Source organism: Moschus berezovskii, chromosome 2, assembly GCF_049115385.1.
Source record: "Moschus berezovskii isolate FMDL1 chromosome 2, NW_MosBer_1.0, whole genome shotgun sequence".
In the NCBI taxonomy this organism is placed as follows: domain Eukaryota; kingdom Metazoa; phylum Chordata; class Mammalia; order Artiodactyla; family Moschidae; genus Moschus; species Moschus berezovskii.
In genome coordinates, this window is record NC_142461.1 from 84,820,001 (window position 1) to 84,838,487 (window position 18,487).

General features: G+C 38.6%; 1 protein-coding gene across 3 annotated transcripts in view; it reads left to right on the plus strand.

Moving 5' to 3' along the window:
- The window catches only part of ARHGAP15 (Rho GTPase activating protein 15), a 725,608-nt gene that overhangs the window by 643,285 nt on the left and 63,836 nt on the right, over nt 1-18,487 (plus strand). For all 3 annotated transcript variants that reach the window (XM_055398711.2, XM_088829189.1, XM_088829187.1), the window contains one exon: nt 17,657-17,762. In XM_055398711.2, coding sequence (XP_055254686.1) covers nt 17,657-17,762 — 106 coding nt within the window. The remainder of the gene's footprint in view (nt 1-17,656; nt 17,763-18,487) is intronic.

Here is an 18,487-nt window from a genome sequence, read left to right on the forward strand (position 1 = left end):
GGTTTAGAACACCTAAATGTTCTGTACCAAACACAGATATGTACTTTTGTTACAAGATAGCATATACTCAATATTAAAGAAAATTTGTAAAGCACATTTAAAATGGAAGACAGTGATCTATATTCCTGTTATTCAAAGATAACTTATCATGGCTAATATTTTGGTATAGTTTTCCTACAGTCTTTTTAATTAGCTGTTTGGGGAAAGCTATAATTATTTCATATCTAAGCAATTGTACAAACTTAAAGTTGTCTCTTTTAACAGATTACAAAAATAATAAATATTTGTTGATGCTAACTTGAAAAGTAAAAAGAAAAAAATTAAAATTACTCTGAATTTCACCATCATATTCTGTAGATTTGTTTGTTCTGCATTTTTCCCCAGCCTATTTAATTTTAAAACACATACAAAATAGGAAAATTTGGATATAATATTTATCATTGCTTGATTGTTCAGTCTTTATCACTTTGATTGTCCCCCTGATTTAGTTGTTTCTATACAATTATTATAGATATAAAGGATGTTCACTAAAGATTCTCAGCAATAGGGGTAAACATTCTGCTATTCTCTAACACTCTGCTTTTTGAGAAGGGAAAACTTAAGTAATTCTGCACTGCAATGTTCTAATAATTGTGTTTGCTAACAAATGCCAGAACTGAATAGCATCAGTTACTATTTTAAATGGGCATTAGAGATTTCACCTGAACTGTGAAGGGTGGACCACAATCAAATCATTTCCTGATACTGAGAATGAAATGAAAGCCAGAGGGAAATAATTCAATTGGGAATTTTGAGTTTGGGGTCCAAGTAAGTTTAAAAAGATATGTAGTTTCATTTATAGTATCTCTATTTTTGAGTTCCAAATTTTGACTCATCACTCAATAGGCTTACATAAGCTTTCAAATAAACTTTTCAAGAAAGTAGTGCTATTATAAATCTTTGCATAGATGTCTTTCTGTTATCTTAATGTGAAAAAGATGATTGAAGAGTGCACACAGTTTGAGGACCACAGCTTTTCCCTCTGAACAACAGGTACTGCTTTGTTTTGCTTCAGATAATCAGATAAGTCTTAGGAAAGCCTGTATGGCTACTAACTTAGTTTTATTTGGGCTCTAATCATTGTAGGATAGTGCTTGATCTTCATCATCACAAAGTTTTGCCAGAATATATTAAAATAATATATTTACTCAGTGATGTATTCTTAGAACGTAGCTGTCATTTTTAATACTGAGATTATTTCTTTCACTCACATTTTCCTTAACTTTATCTTTGACTATTGTGTATTTTTTCAAATACACTCTTCCTCAAGTACATTTATAAGTTGTAGTCATTGTTCAGTTGTTCGGTCATGTCCAACTCTTTTCAACCCCATGGACTGCAGCCTGCCAGGCTTCCCTGTCCTTCACCATCTCCCAGAGTTTGCTCAAACTCATGTCCATTGAGTTGATGATGCCATCGAGTCATCTCATCCTCTGTCACCCCCTTCTCCTCCTGCCTTCAGTCTTTCCCAGCATCAGGGTCTTTTCCAATGAGTCAGCTCTTCACATCAGGTGGCCTAAGTATTGGAACTTCAGCTTCAGCATCAGTCCTTCCAATGAATACTCAGGGTTGATTTCCTTTAGGATTGACTGATTTAATCTCCTTGCTGTTAAAGGGACTCTCAAGAGTCTTTTCTAGCACCACAGTTTGAAGTCACCAATTCTACAACAATAAGTTGTAGATAATCTCTCAATTCTCTGACTTCCAACATGCCTTCTCCTTCCTATCATTTTTTGTTTCCATGTTCTGACTTCTCTTGTCATCCATATCACTGAACTAATTTTTCTACAATGACAATTTTGCCTTTAATGTAAACTTTTATTTTGTTTGCATTTTTAGTGTTCTCACTGTCTTTCCTCACCATCTATCTCCTTATCATCTCATCTGAGCATCCTTTCATCTTACCCAGTTGTCTTCTAATGGCTTGCTGATCCTTTTCATTAGACTCCTTGATGTTCAACATTCTACTAAAGATGCTAAATAGTTTCTTAATTGTCTCATGGTCATTGTGAAAGTTCTGCATTTCCGAGAACTGTTCTTATCTAAAAAGAGCTTTTCATAGGTCACGCATTTGTTGTGTTTGCATGCTTGGGTGCTAAGTCACTTCAGTTGTGTCCAACTCTTTGCAACACTATGGACCACAGCCTGCCAGGCTCCTCTATCCGTGGGGATTCTCCAGGCAAGAATAATGGAATGGGTTGCTATGCCCTCCTCCAGGGGATCTTCCGGACCCAGGGATCATTTCCTGCATCTCCTGCATCCACAGGTGGTTTCTTTTCCAATAGTGCCACCTGGGAAGCCCTTTGTTATATTTATTCATTTCAAAAGGTGGAAGCATATCCAGCATTCTGTGTATATTGCAGGTTGCTTTTTACTCTCTACTTTCAGTTCAGTTCAGTTCAGTCACTCAGTCGTGTCCAACTCTCTGCGACCCCATGAATCACAGCACGCCGGGCCTCCCTGTCTATCACCAACTCCCGGAGTTCACTCAAACTCATGTCCACAGAGTTGATGATGCCATCCAGCCATCTCTACTTTAGCTCTACTCTAATCTTTGCCATGGAACATCATCCAGATGACAAATTGATGAACACTGCTCTTCTATTAATTCTTCTCTAGCGTATTTATTGTCTTATTACCCTACTATCCTGACGATTTTTCTCCCACCACATTGCTTAAGTCATTGGCATTCTAAAAGATGAAAGACATACAATATTAGAATTCTAAGAATGTGTTCCAAATAGAATTTTGCCCGTCTCCACTGATCCTATGTTTTACATATGGGACTACAATTCCTATGGTGATATGTGCCATTATCTGCCTTCCATTCTCAGTTGTTGTTATCATCCTCATCATTCTGCCTTCCGCTCTCAAACTCCCCTGTTATTTTGTGGAAATTGCTATCTCTGTATTATTGCAGACAAAAGAGAAGTCTGCATACATAGTTAGAAGGGGGGAAGACAGGTGAGGAAGGAAATCCTTCACAGTATTCAGCTGCATGAGTGGAAAGGGGTGCTGCCTCGTCCTTTGGGCCGAGTCTTTCATTCTGAAATCAGATGGCTGAAGAAAGGAAGAGAAGGCTATTTCTATCTGCTCTAAGATAGGTAAAGTCTCTGGTTCAGTAGTTCAGTAGTGCAAGTGGCCTCACCACTGGCATTTTCCAATTAAATTCCATCTGTCTTAAAGGAAATTACTCTTTAACTTTTTGTCACCATGTTGCCGGTCAGTCCCTGTTATTTTAAGCATTTTAATCTTTTTTTCTGTCTTCAAGCATAGTTAGTGACAGGTCCCAAGGTTAGGTGTTGCTAACCAGATGCCATTTTTAAACCAAAAGTCAAGATTTGCATCAAGAACCTCACATCGAAAGTTTGCATTCAAATTCTCCCTTGGAGCGTGACCTCTGTCTATGACTTCTTCACATTTGCATCTTTACCTGGAAATGGTAACAGACCTGAAAGGAGGAAATTTATTTTTAGTCTTGCCATTTGCAAGGCCCTTTGAGCTTCTAAGAAGATGTTTAGAGTCACAAAAAGTAAATCAATCATTTATCATAAAGATAGATTTCAAAATATTATTTTTCCATTAGGGGGACTTTTTTCATTGTGTAAACCACACCTTGGTTTGTTATAAAAGGAATTTTGGACTTTACACTATAGGAAAAAAAGTTTCTATTGGCTTAAATTGAGGGTAAGGAGGTGTGCAAATGGCCTCAAGTTATACATTTTTTGCAGAGGAAATATCCTCCAGATGCTCAAGTCAGCTTTTTCTTGGCAGACAACTAAAAACCATACCGAAACTGAGTCTAAAATCTTTAACAAAAGATTTCCACAATCGCTTACCTTTGGAATGGACATTAATTAAAAGAAACAATCATATCCCCTGTGATCAGAGTTTAACTACTATGAATCAGAGTTCACCACACAATTAACACTTCAAACTGATTAGCAAATGGAAATCATAGCAAGAAATTTTGAGGTTAAAATAGTGAATGGACATATTCTCTCACCCAGCTCACTGTCCCTTATCTTTTAGAAGAAAAAAAAAAAGCACTTCAGTCATAACGAACTGGGCAGATTTTGTTTTCCGTGAGGTGTTTGCCATTACATATTGCACATAATGTATGGCACTGTTAGGAGGAAAAAATTGGAGTCAAAGTGGCTGGAAAGTTAGGTCTGCTCTGTAGCACTGTGAGATTGTTGACATCTGCCGAGGTTGGAGCGCTCAGTAAGCAGGAAATGGGGTGTCACTCTGAGTGGTAGTTTACCATTATCCTGGCATCCTAATGAAGTGTCTGCAGTGCACAGAGCTTCTGGATGGCATCTTAACGCACGGCTAAGCAAAAGCACTTCTCTCCCTGTCACTGTCATCCATCTGCCTGCACCCTACTGTAGCCAATGGGATGGAACCATGCTACAATGTGCTGGAAGCCATTTAGAGTTGCACATTGCATAATCAGTCCCATCAAATATGTAAAAAATGGCTATTATTGGTTATTTTCTTCAAACTCTGGCACCTGGAGTTTGATACATTAAAGTTAAACTTTTCCAAGTGCTGTTTATGATATTAATTCTACATTCCCCCCACTATCTAAATGGGAATGAGTTGCATCTTCATTGTCTTAAGTCCTGTTAATGGACTGAAAAAGTTGTATGAATATTCATTAAAAACTTCACTGTACATCACACTTGGTGAATCCATCAATTTACCATAGAATGGAATGGTCATTTTCTTTTAGATAACCATTTTTAAGAAAAGCACAAAAAATAAGATCAACTCAAATCACAGATTGGTTGTTTTCATCTTTGAGCACATCATTTAGTTTGATGTGATAGTTTGAGGTCTTTGGATAAATTTCTTTAAAGATACAGTGCATTTTACCAAATACATTTGCAGTTTAAGCTAGTATTGGCAATGCCAGATGATTAAATGTGGTGCTTTAACATCACTTCTGACAAAACTGGCATGCAGTGGAGAAAAGGATATCTATTAGGTGGCAAAGTAGAGTAAAGCAGGTGTGTTGTCCTCCCAAAACTTCTAGATGGATCATGTGTGATCCTCTGGACATGGTTGCAAAGCAGCTGGGATGTGTACAAGAACTGATGTGGTAAGATGGCTGCAAAGTTGAGAAGGTGCTTTCTGCAAGAAGGGCAACAAGAATCTGCTAAATTGGAGGTGGGGTGGTGGGTTGGGGTTAGATAAACAAGAGGGCATAACATAATTCGGTTGCATCAGGACTTTTTTCACAGACATTAAAAACTATGGTAAACATAACAGCAGGGAGGCTTGTACTGCAGCACAGTGGGAAGCTTAGCGCGTCTGCCTGCACTCTGCCTGGCTCAACCACTGCTAGGAGTCTCCGAATTTCATTAGCACTCAACAATTCACCCAGTTCCCCAGAAAAGGAGAAAACCCAGGAAGCAAAGCCCCTCACTAATTATGGTAAATGCTCCCAGGTTACAGTTTTGGGGGGACAATGATGGCAGAATGATGTTAAGCTAGAACAAAAGAGTCATTCTGTAATTTAAAAAAAATAAAAGGGATTGTTTGTTTGTTTTAAATCAGTGCAGTCTTTCAACGGGTAAGACTGTTTTAGAATATTAGAACACCTCTTTACTATGAAATTTTAGATGACCTAACCAAAGAGTGTGCAGCTCTTCTTGAGCAGTGAAAGTACAGGTTGGTTTCACAAATGATATCCTCCACTCCACCCCCTGCTCCAAAATTTATGGAAGTTCATCTCACAAATCTCTGAAATAGAAATTGTATCCTTTGGAAGAAATTTGTAATAATACAGAAATTAGTGTGGAATCAAATGTAACAAGATAGGCAAACTACTGTAGATTACTACAAAATACTGCATGTCAAATTCAAGTTGTTATCTCCCTCTCAAAGAATGGAGTTATTTGAGGAAAATATTAGTTTTTTCAAAGGGAGAGTGGTCTGCTATTGATGCCCATAAACATTTTAAATGGTAGTTTTTTTTAATGGAATGATAGGTGTTTATTTTTGCTAAATCCAGACTTGGCAAGCTGGTTTCTTCACTCGTATCCCCCCAGCTGCTGTCAGCATTACAGCACATCAGCTTTCCTTCATGTACGGATATTTCTCCAGAACTCATTTGCAAGAGTCGAAGCAATATTAAACACCACATCCAAACCTCTTTTAAACACACAAAGAGATGGGAAAACACTTCAGAACTAGACCTTTGAGAAAATCCTCCTTTCAAATTTACTGTTTGCTTCGCATGCTAGTGTAAAATATCCCACAAAGTCCCGTTTGTGATCCATTTGAAACAATCTTGATTTGCTTAAATTGTCACATTCTTCTTGCACATTTCTTCCTAAATGCAAAAATGGCAAAGAATTCTCCTCCCTCTTCATTATAAAAGTGCAGAATTTCTGGTTTGTTTATTCCTAATGGAACACTTGAGAAAGAAGGAAATATATAAATATCTCCTTCAGAAGATTAGTTGTCTCAATCTTTTTAAAAGAGAGTATTTGTTCATTTCTTCCCCATTGTAAACAATTGGGCTTTTCATTGTAATTTTCCATTGTCAAATTAATGCATTTCACTTTACTGTCTTGGTCCCATGGTTCCAAAACATCGTCCTTTCTAACATCCTTATTTCTTCTATATTTATATATTGATGTATGTCATCTAGGACATAGATAGTTAGGGAAAGAACCTAAGCTCCTTTTTAAACAAATTTGTTGGAGGAACATGCTGCTTCGTTGTAACTTATTGGAACAGAACTTGAAAAAACTCACAATCTTACAAAGTAAACTATATTTTACTTCTTATGAGAACACATTCCCAAGCAAAGTATCTCAGGCAAAAAATGGCGTACATGTTTTGAGTATTTCAAGCCAGGCATCAGAAATTTGTCTAATCTTCTGGTAAATATTCTATTGACAAGGTCAAGAACAGAGAAAACTCTAGCCCCCAAGATAGAAGAGAGAATAAGCAAAAAAAGAAATGTGGACAGTTTATCAACTTCAATTTCTTAAGTCCTATGCAGTCCCTTTATAGGATGTGGATGAAAATCCCCTAACTATTCAGAAAGTATGTCCATGTTTGCCTACCACATATGTGATTCTTCAAAAATTATATCAAGGATGTTAATGAAAAATATGGCTAATAATTTCAGGAAACTGTAAAGAGAAAGAAGAGAGAGGGGGAAAGGAAAGCAAGCTGTGGCAAAAAACCTAGGCTCAGCAGCTTTCTGAGGGGAATGGTGAAATGTGACTACGTGATTTATAATGAGAAAAGGTATCTACAACATACAATTTTCTACCTAGCTGCAAATAATAATTCATAGTGATGTCCCTTCCAGATAAAAGACCTTTGCTATGGAGGACCCATGTGGTAAAATGATCATGATAAATGTCAGACCAGTGCAGGTAACGGCTTTACAAACCATTAAGATTAGCTGGCTCTTTTTGCCGATGATAACAGCAACCATGCTGTGACTCTATGTGGTAATAATATCTCAGTCCTGATAAATACCAGAGCCAGGCAGAGGTGTTCATCATTCCTAGTTCAGAAATGCTGACTAAAGTTACCACATGTTGCCTGTTTTTCTTCTTTTACAATAGCCTTACAATTAACAAAAAGAAAGTTGCATCATAAAATTATTTTATTCCCCATTTCTTAAAGGATTCTAATGTTTGTGAACTTTCCCCTGTTCTCAATGTCACTGTGTGGCCAACACAAATGAACTGGCTGGAGAAGCAGTTCACCATACTCACCATTATCTCCTCTTGAGAGGTCTTTTGTTCAAAATGAATAGTTATGAATAAAGTTGAATATGCTTCTTCAAAAAAGTGGAGGGGAGAAAATATTTCTTCCTTCACATTTTTCTTGTGTAACAGATCCTAGTTGTTTTCAGGTGGGACTTTTTAAATCCCCAGTAAATTTAATTTGTCTACCAACGAAAAGACGTAGACACATATTAAAAACTTTAAATCCAGAAAAGTATTTGTAGAATTGCCACCCTCATGAAAATGTACAAAGATAATGCTAATATAAATAGCAACTTGAGTATTTGAAAAGAATTACTGGTTTATGATTAGAAAGATGTCAAATGACTCAAAAAGATAAGGCTTTTTTTTTTTTTTTTTTAAGAAAAAAGCTTGTAAAACCAGATATGTAAGGATAAATATAGTTTACAGAAAATTCTCACAGGAGAACTAAATAAACTACTGAGCTTTATTTTCTCAGCACACACTATCGCCTGAGGATGAATTAGTATCATTTGTAAGTTACAGAAATGTACTTGGCCACCATGACACTTCCAAAATTACTTTGAAAACAAGAAATTTTAGGGAGGATAATACGATCATGCTTTTCCTGTGAAGACTGCCGCCATTACCTTACTCTTTGATTCAGACAAAGAAAGGCATTGCTGCAAAACTGAAGAAATTTGTTTTCAGAGACAGTTTCAGTTTGATGAATTTTAGAAAATGTTATCATTCTAAGATTGACTGCACCAAAGCAACCCACTCCAATATTCTTGCCTGGAGAATCCCACGGACAGAGGAGCCTGGTGGGTTACAATCCATGGGGTCACAAAGAGTCAGACATGACTGAAGTGACTTAGCACATACACACGCAAATCAACTTGTGAATTAGAACCAAGCTCTCTTTGATAATGGACAGCTTTCGAAGTATTCACAAAGCCAATACATACTATGGGCTGTTTCTGTTTAGGAAACAGCACTAAAGAGTAACATTTATGGCTTCACAATACTTTGGCCACCTCATGCAACGAGTTGACTCACTGGAAAAGACTCTGATGCTGGGAAGTATTGGGGGTGGGAGGAGAAGGGGACGACAGAGAATGAGATGGGTGGATGGCATCACTGACTCTATAGACATGAGTTTGAGTGAACTCCGGGAGTTGGTGATGGACAGGGAGGCCTGGCATGCTGTAATTCATGGGGTTGCAAAGAGTCGGACACGACTGAGCGACTGAACTGAACTGAACTGATGATTAGGAAAATAACCTTGAACTATGAACAATCAGGGAAGATAGAGAGGATGATTCAAAAGAAAGATTTTAATGGGAAGGTTACTTACATTCAGTAGTACTTACAATATGTGCATTTATGTACACTGAAACAAAATTCTACATACAATTGTATGATATATTTATATGGATTGTGTGTGTGTGTGTCTGTGTTTAAGTAGGAACTGGAAGTGCTAAGAGTTCAAGCAACTTGCTCCAACTGTATTATAGAGCATGATTTCTAACCGAATTTTTTCAGACTCCTTCATGATATACCACTTCTCTTAATTTATAGCATGAGTTTAAACCATCTGTCTATTTTTATCCATTTGTAAGTCTTGAATTTTCTCCCTTTCCCCTTAGTGTTTCTCCCTGAAGTAAATGTTAGTTATTTAAAGAAATTTATCAAGTGATTGTTGTCATGAATTGGATGATCCTTTAACACCCAACTCAAATTTTATAATTAAAAAGCATGTCCTCAAAGATTTGCATCTAGTTGTAAGGTACACTAAAAATAAGTAAATAAAACGTTCTCTGAAGATAAGTATCCCTCCTACAAGCTAGGACAGTCTGTAACTAAATTCTGAAATGGTGATGATACAAAGCATAGAAAGTGAATAGAAATTATACTGCTCTCTTCCAAATATAGCCTTGACATATAAGCGACAGCCGTTTTTTTCATACAGGATGCTCTATACATTCCAGCATAACTTTCAGAAGCAGAACAGCTGTGATGTATATTGACCTCCTCAAAACAAAGGGGTACAGTTATCCTTTTAGAATTACAGATAAATAGAATGAATAGTACTCCTACTATGTTGTTTACTGGGAGAATCTGGTCTTTTATTCCCCTGGGTGAACCTACATATCAAAGCAAAGTTAATTTTGATATATGATTTAACTTGTGACTATAAATAAGTTAAGAATAATAAATGCATAGATGATAAGGCCGGAAAAGTGTCTGGGGGTCATCGGGTCTGGGGTTTTGCACTGCACAGAACTCTTTCCATCATTGTATAACTTTATCTTATCTCTGCAAAAAAGGCATTTGGCTGTAAATGTCCTTGTTTTAGTAGCAACATTTCATGCAGATAAATGCAAATGTAACCATCATAAGCCATATTTTTTAAAATGTGCCCTCAAAACCATGAATCAAGGGAAAACTATAAAGCCATATCCTTATCATAACATTAAAGGCTATCATATCATGTAGGAGCTGTTACTTCTTTAAGTAGCCTGGAGTTGTTTTTCAAGAAGCTCATTTACAACAGAGTTTGGTATAATTTGAGAATAGGGGGCCAGGTGGGTGAGGAATAGGCCTTAGTGAAAAAAACACTTTACTATTTTAGTATATACGTGTATCCCATGTATATTTTCCATAGGCATTTTTTGCAATTGGGTAACAAAAATGAAGTCCTCCAGAAAAGTTTTGTATGCAGTATGAATTCACAGCTCAGACTGGAGAGGCTATTGGAATCTAAGTGGGAACTAAAATGCAAGTATTAAAGTAGATGGGCTTCCCTTGTGGCTCAGCTGATAAAGAATCTGCCTGCAATGTGGGAGACCTGGGTTTGATCCCTGGATTGGAAAGTTCCCCCGAAGAAGGGTATAGCTACCCACTCCAGTACTGTGGCCTGGAGAATCCATGAACTGTATAGTCCATGGAATCACAAAGAGTTGGAAATGACTGAGCAACTTTCACTCAAAGTAGATACAAAAGTAAATCAGAAGGGTATGAAGGTAAGAGAAAATGTGAATGGAAAAGGCCCAAATCATGGAGTGTTTTCCTACTGGCAAGAGTTTGTAGAAGTCTCTTAGCATACCATTTACCTAAGAGGTTCTCTAATTCTCTGTGTAGAAAGGGTTCATTTTCTCCCTTTTAGTCATAATGTAAAAGAGTCAGAGATATCTGAAAGTCTTCTCAAAACTCTCAATACTTCACAATAATGAGAAACCATATGCTAAAGGAGAAATATTAATAGAAAATGCTGTCTTTCAGATGCTCACTGAATCAATTGAAGACAGTTGACGCATCTTTAGTAAGCTGTGTCTGAATCTTAGCTCATTAACCACTCCTGTATTATGTATGCTGATTCCAGCTCCTAATATGACACATCAATAAACCAGATCTGAAAAGGTGTCATTTCGATTTTAATATCCAATTGTATTTTTAGAAGTTCCTCCACTTAGAAGTGTTTGTGTTATTTCCTGATTTTACAAGCTATGGAAGAGTGGGTACGGTATTGATTTGAAGGGGAAGCTACTGCTTTCCTATAACCTTTTCAAACCTTGTTTCTGATTATGTTGTAAGAATAAATGGCTCCTCCTTGATAATATTTCAGCCCTCTCTAATCTATTGTCCAGTACTCCCTCCATGACTTAAGTGTAACTTAACCACAGATATGTATGTACCACCGTTCATTTCAGTTCCTCAATTATAAGTGAAAGCAGAGAATGAGAAAAATATTTCTATTAAGTAGTGTTCACGTAGGATGTTTCTTACCAGCATATATGGAACAACCATGTACTTTTATAAAAATTCTTACATGGAACTAAGCTGCTCATCAACCAGATCACCAGCCTCTCAAATTATTGAGTGTGCTGTGAAATGTCAGGCAACCATAGCAAGTGTCTTGTCACCAGCTGGCACCAACTCAGTTCAAGTGTTAGGAACTACATTTTGAATGCTCACTATAACCAGGTAGTATGCCCGTGACTGAAAATAAAAGGTGAACCATATCTAGCATAGACCTCAAAAAAAGTGGGGGTGGGTGTGATGAATATTTATACAGTACCTACATTTTGCTAGTCACTGTTAGGTACATTACATGCGTTCTTGTTTAATCCATAAATCTGGCCTCTTTGACATTTTTCAAAGAAAATAAAAAACTTATCCAAGACCACACAAACGACACACACCACTTGTCCAAGACTGCTAAAACGCTGTTGTGAAATTCAAACCAAGGTCTGTCTGTCCCGATCTGTGTTCAGGTCTTTCCTTTGTTTACTAATTCTTTTTTTATTTTTTTTTTAATTCAATTAACCCACTGCTTCTGCTGCTAAGTCATTTCAGTCATGTCCGACTCTGCTACCCCGTGGACAGTAGCCCACCAGGGTCCTCTATCCATGGGACTCTCCAGGCAAGAATACTGACCTCTTCTAGAGGATCTTCCCCACCCAGGGATCAAATCCACGTCTATTATGTCTCCTGCATTGGCAGGCAGGTTCTTTACCACCTAGAAAACTCATTTTCTAGTGCCATCTAGAAACTCCATTTAACCTACTATATGCCAGTATAAGAGTCGCCTCAGTTTATGGGAAAATTCTCAGTTTAATGGGACAAATATACAGGCATTCACGCCATGAACACACCATATGAAATGTTATATATCAATAAATAGAATGTCCTAAGTGCAATGGAAAATAGAAGAGGAACTCTGCCTAGGGAGGGTCATAATTCTTTTATCTGGTGGTTAAAAAGACAAAGTTGAGCTTTAATTCCTGCCCAGATACCATGGCAGTGACCTTGCAATTATTTCCAATTAAGCAACCCCAACCTTTCTTAAACCTACTCGGCCTCGGTTATATATTCTCTAAAACTGAGGTTTGCTGGATATAGCCATTTAGACCACTCTCCACTTATTGTCTGTCAAGCTTAGATCATGGCTGCTACTTCTATAGACCTCAATGTTAATGGATCCTTTTTTTGAGACTCTGAATTTAAACTAATCATTACCATGGCCAGAGTCGTCAATAAAATTAGAAAGGTCACCTCTCTTCCTTTCCCCTCCTCTCCCTCCATCACCTTTTCCAATTTCATCTTTATTACTAGAATCAGAAGATCCTTGGGTAAATTAAACTACTAGCATCATGCCAGTTTATGCAGAATGTACTCATCTCATAAATATATAAATGTATGTATGTTGTGTTGTTTAATCACTAAGTCGTGTCTGATTCTTTTGCGACCCCATGAACATGCCTACCAGGTTCCTCTGTCCATGGGATTTCCCAGACAAGAATACTGGAGTGGGTTGCCATTTCTTTCTCCAGGGGATTTCCCTACCCAGGGATTGACCCATATCTCTTACATTGGCAGAGGGGTTCTTTATCACTGAGCCACCAGGAAAGCAATGTCTGTTTATGTATAGGATCATTGGTGGGTGTGGAATTAGCTACAGATGGCTAGATACAAAGTCGCCAAGTGTCCCTAAGTGCTCTGTCTTGAACATACTATACCAATATTGCTTTCATCTTTATTGACTTGTTTTACTTTTGAGTTTCTCATATCCTATAGGCTCCAACTGGTCCTCTGAAGCATCACATTGTCCTACCATCATTAAGCTACAAGGGGGCTTTCTAGCCTTTAGGCAGAAAGGTTAGATCTGCTGTTGCTATGATGTTGCAACTACCTTTTCTCTTTTTCTCTCCCCTTAGTCTCTCTCATTTGCAGTTGTCCAATCCATAGTATGTTGGAACTCTTCTGAGAATAACTGCAGTTTTGAAAGCTCTGAGTGTGGGAGGCATTATTTACAGGCCTCTGTGGTTTTAAGAGGAAGAAGAACCACTTCTAAGCAGAGTTCTACTAGTAAGACTACCCCCACCCTATTTTCAGTTCAGTTCAGTTCAGTCACTCAGGCATGTCTGACTCTGCAACGCCATGAACCGCAGCACGCCAGGCCTCTCTGTCCATCACCAACTCCCGGAGTCCACCCAAACCCATGTCCATTGAGTCGGTGATGCCATCCAACCATCTCATCCTCTGTCATCTCCGTCTCCTCCTGCCCTCAATCTCTCCCAGCATCCGGGTCTTTTCAAATGAGTCAGCTCTTCGCATCAGGTGGCCAAAGAATTGGAGTTTCAGGTTCAACATCAGTCCTTCCAATGAAAACCCAGGACTGATCTCCTTGAGGATGGACTGGTTGGATCTCCTTGCAGTCCAAGGGACTCTCAAGAGTCTTCTCCAGCACCACAGTTCAAAAGCATCAATTCTTCGGCGATCAGCTTTCTTTTAGTCCAACTCTCATATCCATACATGACTACTGGAAAAACCATAGCCTTCACTAGACGGACATTTGTTGACAAAGTAACTTCTCTGCTTTTTAATATGCTGTCTCAGTTCAGTTCAGTCGCTCAGTCATGTCCAAATCTTTGCAACCCCATGAATCACAGCACTCCAGGCCTCCCTGTCCATCACCAACTCCCGGAGTTCACTCAAACTCATGTCCACCGAGTCGGTGATGCCGTCCAGCCATTTCATTCTCTGTCGTCCCCTTCTCTTCCTGCCCCCAATCCCTCCCAGCATCAGAGTCTTTTCCAGTGAGTCAATTCTTCGCATGAGGTGGCCAAAGTACTGGAGTTTCAGCTTTAGCATCAGTCCTTCCAATGAATACCCAGGACTGATCTCCTTTAGGATGGACTGGTTGGATCTCCTTGCAGTCCAAGGGACTCTCAAGAGTCTTCTCCAGCACCACAGTTCAAAAGCATCAATTCTTCGGCGATCAGCCTTCTTTACAGTCCAATTCTCACATCCATACATGGCCACTGGAAAAACCATAACCAGCAACGTTGAAGAAGCCAAAGTTGAACGGTTCTATGAAGACCTACAAGACCTTTCAGAACTAACACCCAAAAAAGATGTCCCTTTCGTTATAGGGGACTGGAATGCAAAAGTAGGAAGTCATGAAACACCTGGAGTAACAGGCAAATTTGGCCTTGGAGCACAGAATGAAGCAGTGCAAAGGCTAATAGAGTTTTCCCAAGAGAACGCACTGGTCATAGCAAACACCCTCTTTCAACCACACAAGAGAAGACTCTACACATGGACATCACCAGATGGTCAACACCGAAATCAGAATGATTATATTCTTTGCAGCCAAAGATGGAGAAGCTCTATACAGTTAGCAAAAACAAGACCAGGAGCTGACTGTGGCTCACATCATGAACTCCTTATTGCCAAATTCAGACTTAAATTGAAGAAAGTAGGGAAAACCACTAGACCATTCAAATATGACCTAAATATGCTGTCTAGGATGGTCATAACTTTCCTTCCAAGGAGTAAGCGTCTTTTAATTTCATGGCCACAATCACCATCTGCAGTGATTTTGGAGCCCAGGAAAATATAGTCAGCCACTGTTTCCACTGTTTCCCCATCTATTTGCCATGAAGTGATGGGACCGGATGCCATGATCTTAGTTTTCTGAATGTTGAGCTTTAAGCCAACTTTTTCACTCTCCTCTTTCACTTTCATCAAGAGACTATTTAGTTCCTCTTCACTTTCTGCCATAAGGGTGGTGTCATCTGCATATCTGAGGTTATTGATATTTCTCCCAGAAATCTTGATTCCAGCTTGTGCTTTCTCCAACCCAGTGTTCCTCATGATGTACTCTGCATATAAGTTAAATAAGCAGGGTGACAATATACAACCTTGATGTACTCCTTTTCCTATTTGGAACCAGCCTGTTGTTCCATGTCCAATTTGAACTATTGCTTCCTGACCTGCCTACAGGTTTCTCAAGAGGCAGGTCAGGTGGTCTGGTATTCCCATCTCTTTCAGAATTTTCCACAGTATATTGTGATCCACACAGTAAAAGGCTTTGGCATAGTCAATGAAGCAGAAATAGATGTTTTTCTGGAACTCTCTTACTTTTTCCATGATCCAGCGGATACTGGCAATTTGATCTCTGGTGCCTCTGCCTTTTCTAAAACCAGCTTGAACATCTGGAAGGTCACGGTTCACGTATTGCTGAAGCCTGGCTTGGAGAATTTTAAGCATCACTTTACTAGCGTGTGAGATGAGTGCAATTGTGTGGTAGTTTGAGCATTCTTTGATATTACCTTTCTTTGGGATTGGAATGAAGACTGACCTTTTCCAGTCCTGTGGTAACTGCTGAGTTTTCCTAATTTGCTGGCATATTGAGTTCAGCACTTTCACAGCATCATCTTTCAGGATTTGAAATAGCTCTATTTTAGCCAAATACTATCTTCTGCAGGATATTTTCCTATAATTCCTTAGAAAGAAGTTTCCTTTGCAATAGTGTTTTAAGAAGAAAAAAAAAAAAAAAAAACTGCCAGTCTCTACACTCTTTCTTCAGGACTAGCCTGATAGCTCCACAGATTGAAAGCTCTTTATACTTTGTGTTCCACTCACCATGGCCTCAGTTCTCAAGATCATCTCATAGTACAACTATAAGCCATCTACTTTCTAAACAGAAAGGCCAAAAGGCTGTAAAGATAAGTTATCCCCCTGTACACAGCCTCCCCAGAAGTCCCACATAACACTCTGACTACAGTCTCATTGGCCAGACTGTGTCAGCTGGTCACTCCAGCTGCCAAGGAAGTGAGGAAATGATCTCTTTTAGCTGCATATGGCCATCTCCTCAACAATGGGATGGCCTAGCTAAAGAGGAAGAGAATGGATACTGGGTGGTGTGTGTCTCACATGTTATTCTCTTATCTCCTATCTTTTCTAGCAGTGGCCTCTTTAGAATCATCAGGAGTTCTGTGCTAGAAGTTAGAAGTAAAGTACAGAAAAGAAAGGTATCTGAGTCAATTATATAAAGAGCTTAAATTCATAAAATTATTATGATTCTAGGGCCTTATTGTGCCATCTATGCCCAGAAAGGCAAAAAGAAACAGAATGAAAGAAAACAGCCTACATGATATATAGTTTGGCACAACTTCCTATTTTTTTAAATGTATGTGACTAAGCATTATGCTTTCAAATTTATTTGCATTTTTGTTTGTTTTACAACAGAAATGAAATGTATTAGGGAGAAAAGATAGCATAGAAATAATATAATATAATCTTTAGTCCTCCACAAAATTAAGCAAAAACATAGAATATTGGTAATTGAATCGGAATGTATGTCCTTGTGTGTTTGTTTTCTAATGCTGCTATGACAAATTATCACAAACTCAGTGGCTCCAAACCATAAGAATTTATTATCTTACGTTCCTGAAGACCAGAAGTCTGAAGTCTGTTTTGTAGGGCAAAAATCAAGGTGCTGGCAGGCCTGTGTTCCTTCTGGAGGCTCTTTCCTCAGCTTTTCTGGGGTTTAGAGGCTATCTCTACTCCTGGACCCATGGAGTATGACATAGCCATAGCTCCTTTTGCTTTCATTGACATATCCCCTTCTCTCTCTGACTCTGCTCTTCCTGCTTCCCTCCTGGCCACTACTGTGATTACATTGGGCCATCCAGATAATCCAGAATAATCCCCCCATCTCAGAATCCCTAATTTAATTAGGGGTTAAATGCCTAATATGTGGCAGGTAACGTATTCACAGGTTCCAGAGATTAGACCATGGACATCTTTGGGAGGCCATTATTCATTCTGCCACAACTTACAAAATAGTAAAGCACTCATAAGATCATGTTAGAGCCACACTGTTGCTGCTTTCATTTTCCCTTGATCTTATTCACAGTCCAAATAAAGAAACTTCATGATGCTGATTTTCAGTATATTTATTCCCTTTGGCAGCTAATCAGAGCTTTACGTTTTACATTTGCTAAGACTTAGTCCAAAATTCTTCTTAGAAAATTCCCTCATGCACCTGAGGAATCGTATTCTTTTCTAATTGCTTGTTTTTTTTTTTTAATTTCATTTTTCAGAAAAGCAAGACAACAACACAAGAATTGAAGCTATAAAGTCTCTTGTACAAAAACTCCCTCCACCAAATCGTGACACCATGAAGGTCCTCTTTGGACACCTAACTAAGTAAGTTGTGAAAGTTTCTGGTTGTGTTGTCATATTCTCATTTCCTAAATGACCACTATTTAATTTCAAGTCTCTAGTACAAGAGTTTCTGAATGCGTCAATCTCAGATTTCCCCCTCTAGCTAATCTAAGTCTTCCTTCAGAAGCTGGGAAATGTACTTGAGGTAGGAAGGGAGACTTACAAAGGGAACTTTCAAAATAATCTCTTTTTCCTGACTTTTCAACAAGTACATGTTTGCTGACTGATTGTAGCCACAACTGTAGCCAGAGCCCTGGAATGGGCTGGGTTTACTTTGTTATTTTAGTATGATGGCAGGAGCCTGAAATGATTTAGACATGAGTTCAAAACCTAGAGCCATCATGTACCAAGAGTGATGACCACATATAAGTGACTTAAACTCTCTGATATCCAGTTCCTTCATCTATAAGACATTGATGCCAATAGACAATGTGACATCTATGTAAACTGCTAAGAGAAAAAAAGACAGTGAAAAGACCTAGAGGCCACACAGATCTAGGTGTGTTTGACAAGAATAAAGCAGACCTGACTGGCTAGACCCTCATGGATGAGGGACATGGGGGTGGAGCTGAGGTCATAGATGTTCAGTTCAGTTCAGTCGCTCAGTTGTGTCCGACTCTTTGTGACCCCGTGAATCACAGCACGCCAGGCTTCCCTGTCCACCACCAACTCCCGGAGTTCATTCAAACTCATGTCCATCGAGTCGG